The 15061-nt window shown below is 51.5% G+C and overlaps 1 protein-coding gene across 1 annotated transcript in view; it reads right to left on the reverse strand.

Moving 5' to 3' along the window:
- The window catches only part of HDAC8 (histone deacetylase 8), a 189904-nt gene that overhangs the window by 144103 nt on the left and 30740 nt on the right, over positions 1–15061 (reverse strand). The window contains exon 5 of the mRNA XM_078616443.1: positions 11206–11318. Within this exon, the coding sequence (XP_078472569.1) occupies positions 11206–11318 (113 nt within the window). The remainder of the gene's footprint in view (positions 1–11205; positions 11319–15061) is intronic.

The raw sequence follows: 15061 nt of genomic DNA on the forward strand, positions 1-15061 counted from the left end.
CTGCAACAAAAATAATAAATCCCTCCCACGAAATGTTTCAAACTGTTAAAATAAAAATAAAGGCGCAGCCCTGCAATTGCTTTGCTCACGCCACTGCGGGCGGAAGCGGCCCCCCCCCACCGCCCCCCCCACCGCCCCCCCCCCACTACATGGAGAATCCCGGCTGCAGGATTTCTACGGCTTTACTCTTTCACGGCCGGCCAGATGTCTTGGAAGAGATGCGAGTACCCACACTTTACCCTACCACGCGCAACCTGCGATGATCGGCTGTCATGTACCCATTGGATTACTGCTGCTGGGTGGGTAGAGGCGGGGGGAGGGGACGGCGGTGATTCAACAAGAAACTTGCGGTGATATTTTCACTGCCGTTGCCGGAGTATGGAATCGAACTGGCGACCTCTGGATTACAAGCGATAACCATTACACCGCCGTATTTTGTTTTGCGAAAGAAAGTCACTTCCGCAGATTTCCATCGCTGCTGCTGCTGCTGCTGTGGTCAAAGAGGGCCCACCGCTTGGTGGATTTGAGACACCCCCCCCCCACCAACATCCCTGGCGGCTCGGGTGCTCGTTTCGTCACACGTGCGCTCGCCACTTTGAAGCGAAATCCGGAGCCCAAGACTCAAAGATTCGGAGCAGAAACCTCGCGTGCGGTGGCCGGGCGTGCCCAGCGCACACGCGCCACGGTCGGGTCGTCTCCTTGAGTCGTAAACGCACGTACGCACACATCCACTTACACAGGTGCGCGCGCGTTTACACTTGCTGACGCGCGCGCACATACCACCTTCACCTGCCACCTGACGCTTGTTTATCCAGGAGAGCCTCGGTGAGTCTCAAAGCTTCTCTCCCAGGCGCTCCGGTTTCCTCCCACGTGTAAGCACCCATTCATTGGCCGGGAACACCTTAACGCACAGAGGACCGCAGAGCTTGGAGAGAGATAGTAAGCGAATACAAACTGACATTGTTGTTATTTAAAATTATTTTCTGTAAAAAAAAAGGACCTTTTCGCCAGTATCAAAGAATGCACACATACTTTGATACTGGCAAAAAGGTCAAATTTTGCAGCTGCTTACCCCGAGCTCTCAATGCTCTGATAGTGGTAGTGTCCTTGTACTGGTCGCCTTTTGGTGTTCAATGGTCTCTGGTGTAGGCCAATCAGGTTCAAGTACAATGCCATCTATTATCAGAGCATGTTTGTTTTGCATGTTCACCACAAGTACGTGTGGTTAATGCAGACTTAATTCCTTGCAAAAGGTCTCTTAGTTGGTGTTTGAACATCTTAACACCTGTTTTATTGCCAGAAAGGGTAAAATTTTTTAAATTATTTTTGCAAAAACTCTTTTCTGTGTTCAAAAAATACCACGTTGCCCCTTACGTGAGAAGCAGGGCAGTGAGCCCAGCCAACGACCCTTCCCACGTGGGTACCTGGCCTTGGACTTGTGATCCGAGGAAGATCTGTACCCCCCCCCGGCTCCCCCCGCCTCTCCCCTTCCCATCGCTCATGCTTCATACCAGGCTCTTGTTAAATAAACACAAATAATTTTCTGTGGCTCCTGCCAATGCTTCTCAGTAAGGGGGTGGATTATGCTCCGTGTGCAATCACAACCCGATAATTTGCAGGTTATTATTTTGCACCAATGGTGATGTTTTGGCCAAAAGCATTAACATTGGATGTGGGTTTAAAAAAAAATATATATTTTAGGTATGAGAGGAAACCACAAAACCTGGAGGAAATCCGTGCAGAACAGAGAGGCGTGCAAGTAGAAAATACAAAACTTCTTCTCAGATGCATGTATGTACGTTGAACTTTTTCGCACCGTACGTAGCCAAACCGTGCCAAACGGAGGATGCGGGTGATTATAAATGAATACGATTTTTTTTTTAAATCGTCGCAACGATGGTTAGCCTGTCCGCTGCCAAGCCCGGTCATGGGCGGTGACAGCACGGCCCCCACTGTTGCTCCGTCACGTGCTGTGTCTGAGCGCGCTGCGGAGACTGCCGCTCGCCCACCGGGGCTGTCCTTTCATGGCTCTCGTCTCCACCGTTAAGGACGCACGGTGCACTTTGTTCGCGAGTAAAGCTACCCGTCAATAACACGAGCTGAGTCAACAACAACAACAACAGCAGCCAATGTGTATACAGGGTGGCCCAGAAATCAGGACGTATCGTGTCATTTCATTTATTAGAGAATGCTGATGTAAAAACGTCTATTCGTCGAGTTATTATTTTATCTATTATAATTCTAAAAGTATATATATTTTTTCTAAATCCTGTGGGGGTCAACGCAAATCCGTCGCTTACAAAACTCGACGAAGAACCCGGAATGAATTGAAAAACGACAATTTTACGAATGGTCAAAGATTACACTTTGTAATCCTAAAAGTCTCACATTCATGAAGTCAGTTTGAACAATCGTTTAAAATAATAAAAATCCCGTAACTCGACGTGATTTGTGACGATAAAATCCGCGTGACGTGTCCTGGCTTTTGGGTCACCCTGGGTATGACACCGGTCGGTGCAAAGGCGCAGGACTGCAACAGCTCGCCCGCACCACTGCTGCCGGGTAAGTGCCTCCAACAGAGGGGGATCTGGAGGCCCTCTCTCGAGGCTGAATCGGCCTACTCTTCCACGCTGGTCACAGATCTCGGAAGAGGTGGGGGTACCCACACTTTCACCCAACACAAAGCTGTGCGCGACAACCTATGAAGTCCGGAACGGTACACGACGGAGTGGGTGGCCAGCACTACGCCTGGCCGTCTTTGTCTCTCCAGTAGCGATGCTTCCACACCACTCCAGGTACTCATTTGAGCCCGAGTTGACCTAGGGGGAGGCCAAGCAACTTTTGACACAATCGTCACTGGTGTCGACCGTGAGCGTGAATCAAACTCGGGTCGCCGGGTTCGTAGCGCAGCGGCACTGACCACAATGCCACCGCTCCCCGCACGCACTCCCCTCCCACACACACACACGTGACCTGTGGGGGACTCATCTCGACTGCCGGGTAGCTGGAGGCGGTGGTGGGAGGTGGGGGGAGGGGTGTGGATTTCAGAAACTTGCTCAATTGTTTCAACTGTTAGAAGATTGAACGAAACCAGTGACCTCTGGACTACAAACCCAGTGTGCTTTTGACACCACCGTGACAGAATCCACACACACACAATACGGATATGTGTATATATAGCTAAGGTGTGCTTATAGCCAGCTTCGAACTGTATTTTCTATAATTGTTGTTGTGGTTAGGAATCCTGACCTGCTGACGACGGGGCAGAGGGCGGGGGGTAGTGGCTGAGCCAGGAGGCACCGCTCTGGCTGCGGCCTGAATCTTTGACACAAAGGTGCCGTGGTCTCGGCAAACAAAGGAAGGAATGCGCGACTGAAGTGGCACTAAGCCTCTGCCACCACCACCGCCGTCACCACCGCCACCGCGGCCGCCACCACCACTACCACAACCACCACCACCGCTGTCACCACCACTACCACAGCCGCCACCACCATTACCACAACCAACACCACCACAGCCGCCAACACCACTACCGCAGCCGCCACCACCACTACCACAACCACCACCACCACCGCCGCCGCCGCGGCCACCACTACTGCTACCACCACCACTGCCGCCACCACCACCACCGCCGCCACCACTACCACTACCAGCACCATCCACCACCACCACCACCGCCGCCACCACCGCCGCCACCACCATCTCCACCACCACCATCACCACCGCCGCCACTGCCACCGCCACCGCAACCACCACCACCACCACCGCCACCGCCATCACGGCCGCCACCGCCGCCGCCACCACCGCCACCACCGCCACCACCGCCACCACCGCCACCACCGCCACCTGGGCTCATGGACTACGTGAAACATTTGTGACGTCATGCACACGTGACATCATGGAAGTGAATGAGGCCTCTGGAACGTTTGTCAATGTTTTTATATGAATTTATATTTGTCAAGTTTTCAGGTTGCAAAGAAGAAGGAATCGGTATCTTGATGTTGTCACGTAAATATTGTACAAATGTTATGATATTATACAAATAAATACGATGCAAATGAATATACAAATAAGCCTTGAAGTTGTCGAGTTTATCAAGGAACACAAGACGGCTATATATACTGAATGCATTATATCAGAGAATGTTTTTGTTTGCATGTTCACAACAGGTACTCTGTGTGGTTAATGCAGACTTGATTCCTTGCAAAAGTTTTCGATTTGCTGTTTGAACGTCTTAACACCTCCTGTTTTATTTCCAGAAAGGTGTGAGACCCCTTCTTATTTTTTCATATACTGAATGTACCTTGACCTATTAAAGAATCAGAATACCTAATTGTATTTATCCTGGAGGAATCCGATGAGCTATGAAGCTCTTCACAGATGTCCGGCAGGGTCGCGTTACAACAACAAACGATACGAAAACACGATAGCAGTGCAAAGTATAGGAAATGTCAACAAAGCACTTAAAAATATACAAATACAACTAAACTTTTCTTTATCTTACCAGGTAAGGCCCACTGAGCTATTAACTTATTTTTCAGAAGTGACCTGGCCACAAATGAAAGCTCAACAAAGTGGCTTATCGCGTGGAAATTTATCGCAGCAAAATCATCTAAACAATAATTACAGTATGGGTACCTCCACCCCTTCCAAGACGTCCAACCAGCGTAGAAGAGTAGGCCAAATACACCTGTTAGGGGATTTCACGAGCTCCCTCTAGCAGTGCCGTGAGTATGCAATTGCAGGGCTGCACATTTGTCTCTTATATACCTTTAAGCGAATTTATGGGAGAAATCAAAGACATTTCGCTCACCACTGATTTTAACCGTGGCTGGGAATCGAAATCAGGTCACTGGGCTGATAGCGCAGTGTGCCAACAACTTCTCCACCCCTCCCCTCCACCACAGTGTATGTGAATACGTGAACATTCAGGTCGAGTTGGCACAGTCGGGGGTACAGCTGGTGCATCTACTAGTCATCTCAGTCAGCCAACACATGGCACCCTGGGTCTGTCCCGAGGCCTCCTGTCAGTGAGCCTTCGACACTTCACGTGGCCTCCAAGTGCACATAGCCTGGCACAGGCGCCACGGTGACTTCACCGTCACTTAGTGGCGAATGGCGGTTGCATTGGTATCAGTTAAGGTCTTTAAACCCTGCAAAGGGCCATCTCGTTCATCGCGACAGAACAAATTCACACCCATTCGTAATCCCGCCCCTCCATACAAAAACACCGCAAACACACGGACACGCACAGCACGCGTGCGCTTTACACAACGCTCACACACGCCGGAGGCAGAGGCCCCCTGTATAACCACGCAGACTTTTTGGGGAGGAGTATTGTTCGCGAGCGCCTATGAAGGCCGGCACTGTGCACGAAAGGGTGATGTGTCAAGAACCACAGGCCGGCAGCCATCGTCTCCCCCCCCCCAACGCCGATGTTCACACACCGCAGCAAGGTGCTCATTTAAGGCTGAGTTGACCTAGGGGAGGGCCCACGATATCCGTCACTGATGTCGGGCCGTGAGCGGGAATCAATCTCGGGTTCGAAGTGCGGCGTGCAAAACGTCTAAACGACCCCAATCGGCAACACTCGCACGCGAATAGTCGCGCAAACGCTCACGCGCGCGCACGCACCGAAGCACACTCACCCGGGAAGGTGTTAATCGCATTGCATTAAAACTCGCTCGGGCCAAAGAGGTGGACCACATGGTCAAAGAGCCCCCGCGGAGGTTGCAGGGATGCATTGGGGGCAGTGGGGCAGCGCATGAAGCTGTTAACGTGACCGCACAAGACTGCATCCGCATTTAAATGTACTTGAAGATGAGAGACCATTGTTTAAAGACCCAGACAGACCTGCATGTCTTGTCTATTGTCTAAAGACCTAGACAGACCTGGTTGTCTTGTCTATTGTCTAAAGACTCAGACAGACCTAGTTGTCTTGTCTATTGTCTGAAGACCCAGACAGATCTGGTTGTCTTGTCTATTGTCTGAAGACCCATACAAACCTGTCTATTGTCTGTCTGAAGACCCAGACAGACCTGTCTATTGTCTATTGTCTAAGGGCCCAGACAGATCTGGTTGTCTTGTCCTGTGTGTCAGAGGCTATTCATTTGGCCAACTCTTCCGCGTTGGGCAGACGTCCTGGCAATGACGCGAGTACCCACCCTTGGCCCCACCGCGATGTACACGCTGGGTAGTAGGTGGTGGAGGGAACTGAATAAAAGTGTCCCATCGGAATCAGAATATGTATTGATATTGGAGGAATCCGGTGAGTGACGCGGTCCCTATTGCACGGAGGTCCGGCAGCGTCCCATTCTTTTCAACCTCCACGCCGGGAGATCAAGTCGAAAAAACTGTCGACCCGCGAGATTTGACGGCGGAGAGGGGGAGGGGAGAAGTGGAGAGAAAGAGAACTCCAGCTGGTGACTGCATCACGAGAATGCGCCGCTCGTGCCGGGAGGGGCTTCCGCAAGCGAGCGAATTCCGCGGGTTGAGAAGTGAGAGTCGGGAAGGAGTCTTAGGCGTGACGGGCAGTTTGCTCGCCAGCCTGAGCTCCGGTTGCCACCGCCGCCGCGGCGTGCAAAACAAAAAGAAACCGGGGGAGACTTATCCTGGGCAGAAGAAGAAAAAATGATAATCTCACAAGACCAGAAGTGGGAAGGAAGTGCATTGTGGGCACAACGGTGTGGCAGGGTGGCAGCCCAGCGGTTAACAACACTCGCGGCAAGAAGGGCCCTGGGTTTACATTCTTTTTTTTTAAACGGGTGCCTTTTTCTGCGCGGACTTTTGTGCGTTCTCCCCCTCTGCTCCGCGTGTGGTTTCCTCCGTGATCTACGGTTTCCTCCCATAGCGGGGGGGGAAAAAAAAACACATTCGATGTCATTGGCGTTGTGGCCGGACATCCCAACGTAGCAGGGGGCACCTGGAGTCTTAGGACTAGGTCTTAGGACTCTGTGTGGTTATCTCTGTTATAAATGCATCGTCCCGATTGGGTCAATTGTCATGCAAATGAACAACAACACGGGACTTTCTGTGTGTATATATATGAAATGCCTCGGTAACATTTAGAGATTTCCCAGGAGAGCCACGATGTGAAAGACGATAATCCTGGAAGAAACCAAGGGGCGGTTGGGGCAGCCGGGGTTTGTGGGATTCCGAATCCTTGCGGAGAGGGACAGGACCAGCCGATCCCTCCCCACCCACGTCTGTTGTCTAAACAACCAAAGCAGCCCATCCTGATCGTAGCAAGTTACGCAAATGATTGCGTCGAGCAATACGAGCGAGGTGCTGGAGAGCGATCGCGGTGCGTTTCCGGGCCGAGGATCGCCCCGTTGTTGTTTACAGAGCGGCGCTGCGATATCGCATTGCTGCCCTGCCGGGTTATTAATCGTCGCTCGACATCAAACGCGGCGTGAACAGCCACCAACCACCCCCCACCAAACTCCCCCAACCAACCTCCCCCCACCCACCAACCACCCCCCACCAACCCCCCCCCCATCAACCACCCCCACCAAACTCCCCCCCACCAGCCCCCCCCCACCAACCTCCTCCCACCAACCACCCCCCACCAACCACCCCCCCACCAACCACCCCCCCACCAACCTCCCCCCACCAACCTGCCCCCACCGACCACCCCCCCACCGACCACCCCCCCACCAACCTTCCCCCACCAACCTCCCCCTCACCAACCGCCCCCCACCAAACTCCCCCAACCAACCTCCCCCCACCAACCTCCCCCCACCAACCTCCCCCAACCAACCTCCACCCACCAACCTCCCCCAACCAACCTCCCCCCACCAACCTCCCCCAACCAACCTCCCCCCACCAACCACCCCCCACCAAACTCCCCCCACAAACCTCCCTGCACCAACCTCCCTGCACCAACCTCCCTGCACCAACCTCCCCCCACCAACCACCCCCCACCAACCTCCCCCCACCAACCACCCCCCACCAACCTCCCCCCACCCCTTCCCTAGATCCCGCCCTACGCGCTCGAGAGAGAAGCCACCGCCGCGGGGAACACGTGAATGAATGAATAATCGTGTGCACAATGTCCGCGCGCGCATTCACACACGCACAATCACGCACGCATACACGCACGTGCGCACACACAAACACGCACGTATACATAAAAGATCCCCCGTATAGCCTTAACAGACTGTAGGGGCAAGTGCTGTTAGCGAGCACCTATGAAGGCCAGAATGGCACACGACGGGGTGGGTGGCCAGCACCACGCCCGACCGCCTTTGTCTCCCTAGTGGCGATGTTTACACACCGCACCAGGTACTCATTTGAGGCTGAGACCCAGGACCGGTTCATATAATCGTCACTGGTGTTGGCCGTGAGCAAGAATCGAACTCGTGTCGCAGGGTTCATAGCGCAGCGCGCTGACCGCTACACCACCGCTCCCCATCATATACATGCACGCATGCACACATACACGCACGCGCAAACACGCACGTAAACGCGCACGTACTTATGCATGCGTATACACAAGTACATACACGCACGTACGCATGTACGCGCACGCAGTGTTGCAGACTCATTGCGATGATCTGAATCAGAATCCTCTGTATTCGTACCGGAGGAGGAATCCGATGGGCTAAGAAGCTCTTCATCACGAGCGTCCAGTCAGGGGTTGCCACGTCGGCAGGTTGCACCATCAAAACAATCGGCGTGAGGACCCAGGAGTTAGTTTTGTCCAGGTCAAGCTCGTCAATAGCGAATTAAATAGAGATACAGCATTGACGTACGAACCGCACTCGTTACACATATATACTGGGTTCTCAAATGTCGCGGGGAGCTGATGGTCCTCAGCCTGGACATCAGCGACCCACAGACACACAATGCTGGCCTAGTTATTTTTTTTGTCATTATGAATTTGGCACATTTAAGCTCTGTGGTTACAGATGTTTTTTTTTTATAATAAATATTGAATAGTTTCCCACCACTCACGCCCCAACCCTAATTTATCCTGCTTTCAAACAACGCCATTCGGGAAATTGTCACTTAATGTTATTTATGCAACTGGCCTCTGGGGACGAATCTTTCGTTCCCATGATCAGTTAAAACTGAACCAGTAAGTTCGGCTGCAGCCGGCGTTTCTCCAGTAGGTTAGCGTGAACCGGGACTAGCCGGTATCAACCGAGCCATGCGAAGGAGTTCCATCGCGACAAGGAGTTTTCTCTTTGTCTTGCCGCACGACGGCACATTTGAAAGATAGCAAGTGTTATTGTGAGTATCTATCCGTGAGTAGCATTCATTTACGCTGCTGTAAATGTTTACCTGCACATCACTCACTCGGAATAAAATATGAAATAACATCGCCCTCCGACTACTACGAGAACTTGGCAGGACCCTCCTGAACGGAAGTCCTGAGCCTCGGCGAAGCCTTCCTGGGTTAAACGAGCGGAACAACAAAATAACCGCGACCCAAGACGCCCCGTCAGAATGGTCCTGGCTACACTGCGATGTTTAGGAAGTCCAGTGACAGTGTCATGTGTTTTTTTTTAGGCTATTGGAGGAAATCTGAGAACCCGGAGGAAACCCATCCAAAGAACGGGGAGACAACACACAAACCGAGTCGGGGATTGAACCCAGGTGTTTTTTTTGGTTTGTCGCTCTACGGCGCAAGTATCGCAGCTGCATGAGCAGGATGAAGGCTATACGTCGTCATGTGTATATATCTACACAGGGCCTAAATACCGGCAAGCATATCATACAACTGTACGCGGCAAAGCTTATAAATACCCACGGAACATTCAGATAAAATAAACAATCGGAGACAAATCAAAACAAAAGCACACGAGAGAGCTGGGCCGACCGAGCGGTGCACGGGCCACACCGCACGTAAGCCCGTTCTCAAGCCATCGCCAACGCACGCAGACGGTGGACTGAACGACGATAACCACGATAACCATGATAACAACAATGATGACGACGATAATGATGACGACAATGATGACGACGACAATGATGACGACGACAATGATGACGACGATAATGATGACGACGACAATGATGACGATGACGACGACGAATGGGGGGGGAGGTCTGCGCAATCTCCAGTTTACACGGCCAGGAGGGGGGGGGGGGAAGAGAGCAGCAAGGGTGACAATTTGGATGCTAATTGGAGGAAGGAAAAGGGATGTGTGGGGGGGGGGGGTACGAGGCAGTGTCGTTATGAGGATGTCACCGGTCAACGGCTGAGCGGAGGAGGTTTGCCGAATGTGGACTTTTAAAATCCACGAGAGTCGAGTGATTTCGGCTCAAGCGAGCGCTGAGAGGGTGGCTCACCCGACGTTAACGGCCCTGAACCGGTGTTGGAAATTCCACATTCCTTACGGGAGGAATATCCATAGGACAGCCACTCTTGACTTGATGATGGGTTGTTTCAATCCCTAGCCAGGATTAGAACTCGTGTGCCTCGCTGAGCTTCCTGCCTCGGCTTAACAGACGGAGGGAGAACCAGCAATGCGAACGAGCAGAGGGACGCGATTTCCAAACACCGGGAATCAACAGAGCTGTCTTCTTTCTCACCGAAGTGGACATCACAGAACTACCTCTGAGATCCTATTAAGTGCCCTCTGGTCCACACAGTCGAGGGCAGCACTTTCCTACCCACGCTACCATAGACGGGGGGGGGGGGGGGAATGTTTGTCACGTGACAATCAAACCAATGTGTTTTGTTTTATTCTCAGAGTTGTAATCCAGTAAAATTAAAGAGTCAATTTCAGTGTGGATGGATTGCTTCCATGCAGTCATTGGTGACCAGGCTGAGACGAACTCACTGCACTTGCGAACCCAGTTTAACCACAGGCTGCTGATACTTGGGATTGAGACGCAGGATCTCAGCGGTCGTGGCTTGGCACACTCACCTCTGAACCAAAGGAGCATAAACCATCATCACGCAAACTCCGGTCATCCTCGCAGTAGCCATTGAACAAAGACGGTCGCCGCATCGTGCGCTTTTAGATGCGCTTCTGCGGCCGTCTGGAACGCTCTTCCTTCCGATATTAGGAAGCCACCGGAGCTATGCACTTTTAAATCTAGATTGAAAACGAATTTCTTTAGAACTGCTTTTCGTTATATTTCGCTTGCCGTCCTTCCCCCGCATCTGCGATTAGCATGTTTGGCTACGTACGGCGCAAAAGAAGTTCAACACACGTACACTCGTGAAACAAAAATATCAATATAATGAGGTACCGTCTCCATGGTGAAGATCCAGATCGATGTACAGCACCCTCTCGAACTTCTCCCTCAGCTTGAGAATGCCCAGGACGATGTCGTTCACGTAGCAGAACCCGGACGCCTCGTCCCTGTGCGGGGCGACAGAAAGGAAACGAGAGGTCACGTTTGTACTCTCACGTAGGTAAAAAAGAAAATAAATTAAATCACGATGTTTCGGAGGCAACACAAGCTTCCGTCTTCAGGTGGCACCGTCACAGCAAAATAACTGAAGACGGAAGCTTGTGTTGCCTCCGAAACGTCGTGATTTAATTTATTTTTATTTTATTTTTTACCTACGTGACTTTACCGAAAAAAACAAAGAGTATGGACCCTTGCAGTTACGAAAATTTCAAATCTAGGTCACGTTTGGTTTATTAAACTATTTGTGTTTTACCAGGTAAGGCCCACTGAGCTAAAGTGTAGCTCTTTTTCAGAAGGGACTCGGCTATCATAATTGATAGCTTAACGAAGTGGCTTGTTACGTGAAAATGTATAGCAGGCAAATCATCTCAATGCACCTTTATTTTTAAATGTGGAGGGAAAAACCGGAGGCCCCGGAGAAAAAAAACACACGACCACGGGGAGAACATGCAAACTCCAAATATACAGGCGTCAGGAATGGGATTGAACCCACGACCTCCTGCGTACCGGGCGAGGTAGTCAAGAGCCCCTTGTTGAATTTGGTGTCGGATCGCGCGCGAGTAAAATGTGTGTCGTAAACCCTTCTCCACCCGACACGGCCAATTCATGAAGTGGTCAGGTGCACAAGTGTGCCTGGCTATTATTGCTTCGGTGCGAAAAAAGTGTGGCATTGGAAAGCGGTCCAGAATATCTAACAAAAGAGGGGGTCACCTTTTGCTACGGCTTAAAGGAAGAACGCAACTCAAAACTGGCCGGGTGGCTCGGAGATCGGAGCCGGCGCTGTTCACAATCCAAGGTTCGAATCCAGGTTGAGGCCACATTGTGATTAAACTTGATTCTCAAAAAAAAAACAATGCTATCAAATGTCCATGTATCGCTTAACTTTCCAAAATCGCAGATGCGACGATTAAAATATTGCCTCAAAATCGAAATAACCGTGCACTGTACAAGCACTGTCCAAGATGAGGCGGGACAGTGCTCAGACAGGGCATCGCTACGCAACAAAAACAAGAACAGGTGCTGCAGGCGGCTGCTGCGGGGTCCCCCAGCACGAAACGTCGGACGCCATGCCCAACAACGCGCGGCACGACCGGCAACACGCACGGGGAAAGCCACTTTTTTAAATCCTTTATATTAAGTTCACTTGCGCGCTTGCTTGCTTTCGACCGTGCAAATCTTTCGGTCGTTTTTTAACCCACTTCCCGTGATCCAATCGAGCTGACATTTTCCACACAGACTCGTTGTGCGTGACAATAACTTTTCGTGAAAAAATTTTCCCAAAATTTTACACTTTTTAGGACAAAAATATTATATTTAATTACCAATTGCTTAATGGTTGCATGCAATAATCTGACCCATAGGTGGCAGCCATCTCAAGCCAGAGGACGAGAGGACTCTAGCCGCCACGCATATAAAGGATTTATAGTGAAAAACTTTGTTTTTACGGGTTAATTTTTATCGGTCGAATCCCGCCGAGACAGCGTCACGCTTCCACGTACGGCCGCGTGCACTTTAACGACGGACGGACGGATGCCACCGATTCAAATCCTCACAAACCGTGGCCATTGCCCCAAGCCTCGGGTGCGAGGTTGGCACCTCACCAATACTCCCCAGAGGCCCGCGGGGAGGTCCCTCTCCTTAATCATCACCAAAGACAAAGTTAAACTAAACTATTTAAACACATTTTTTACATACTCTTAGTTCTTTCGGTCCCACCTGATGACGGAGACTTTTGTTTCCTCCGAAACGTCGTGATTTTATTATTTTATTTTGTATAAATTTTAATTGCATTTTTTACCTACGTGACTTTACCGAAAGAACTAAGAGTATGAATCCTTGCAGTCACGAAAGCTTCAAATCTAGAACATTTTTTTACTTTAATTTTTTTTTTACCAGGTTAAGGCCCACCGGGCTACATAGCTCTTTTTCAGGAAGCAACCTGGCCACAAATGACAGTTCAACAAAGTAGCTTGTCATGCGGAAATTCATAGCAGCCAAATACTCTATATGCGTGTTTATAAATGTGGAGGGAAAAACCGGAGGACCCGGAGAAAAACCCACGCGACCACGGGGATAGAGACATGCGAACTACAAATATAGAGGTGCCAGGGTCGAGATCCAATCCACGACCTCCTGTATACCCAACGAGGTAGTTAACATCTCGCCACCGTGGCGCCCCTGAATAGCCTTCACGGAATGTTGGGGCGAGTGCTGTTAGCGAGTAGCACTGCAAACGGTTGGGGTGGGTGGCCAGCACCACGCCCTGCCGCCTTTGTCTCCTGAGTGGCGATGTTGACACAAAGCAGCAGCAGGTATTCACTTGAGGCCCAGTCGACTCAGGAGCTAGTCAGATAATAGTCACCGGTGTTGGCCGTGAGCGGGAATCGAACTCGGGTCGCCCGGTTAGTAGTCCAGCACACTTACAGTTATATCTATGTGACCCTTTTTTTGACAGTGCCATAAAGGGTCCCCTGTAGATATTGTACTGCTCTCTCAGCTGCCACGCCGGGACATCGATTGAGACCCGGCGTCCAGTTTTTTTGCCAATCGCCCCACCGGAGTCGCTCGACAACCTCCAACCAGAGGTCGCAACCGGGTACCCGATACCCGTACCCTACCCGATACCCGACTACCCGTACCCGGCCGGGTACGGGTACAGGTACCCATTTGCGACCCTGGTGCGGCCAGGTACGGGTACATGTAGGCCGTGAGTCACTGGTGAGTAACCGTTTGTCACTCATTTCCCAACGTCTTGACTCTTCTCACAATTCAAGTTCCTAGAATCAACCCACCCGCGCCTGCAACATGGCTTCATCCCAGAGGTCGCAATCGGGTACCCGTACCCGTACCCTACCCGATACCCGGCCGCGTACGGGTAGCCGGGTATCGGGTAGGGTACGAGTACCCGTTTGCGACCCTGGTGCGGCCGGGTACAAAAACGGGTAAGGAATCAAAACCCGTTTGCGACCTCTGCCTCCAACTCTCGGCACTCGCCGGAGCGTTCAACGGCTCCTAAAATAAGATCTCCCCCCCTCCGGTCACATGAGCCGTGCGCCGCTGCCTCACGGTGCAAAACAATCGTGCCCCCTTGTGACCCGCGATCGACCGACGAAGGCAGAGTCGCGTTTGTGCTCAAAACCCAGCACTGTTGTTTTTGTTTACATGTTTGCATGCAACAGCGGCGGGGCAAAACAATCGGCTCTTTACACTGGTCGATGACGCGTCGAGTTGAAACTATCCCTGGAAAACCCACGAGCATGTGATGCCTTTATAAGGGGCCCGTTTGTACGGGGGCATAAGAGTGTGTATTCTTCTTCCCTTTATGAATCGGTGCGAATGTTTTAAGAGGCACAGATGTCCCCTTGTGCCCCCCCACCCCCCAACTCGACAAGCCCCCAACTGCCGGGCGACACAATGAGGAGCATGTGACGGTACGGCGAACGGAGGGGACGGTGCCTGTCGGGGCTTTGCGGGAACAAAAGCTCCCAGCCTTGTCCAGACCACCATCTCAAAGTAACTGAACGAGTTTCCACGTTTTCCCGTAGACCACAAAATAACAAAGCTCTTTTTCACAGAGGGGAGTCTACGAGCGGGCGATCCCGGGTGGAAACCCAATTTCTCGAAGCGTGCACACGCGCCCTCATCCAGATTGCCCTCCGACTGGAAAAAAAAAGACGTTATTTAAAAACGG

This window comes from Lampetra planeri, chromosome 50 (assembly GCF_965212315.1).
Source record: "Lampetra planeri chromosome 50, kcLamPlan1.2.h2, whole genome shotgun sequence".
Classification (NCBI taxonomy): domain Eukaryota; kingdom Metazoa; phylum Chordata; class Hyperoartia; order Petromyzontiformes; family Petromyzontidae; genus Lampetra; species Lampetra planeri.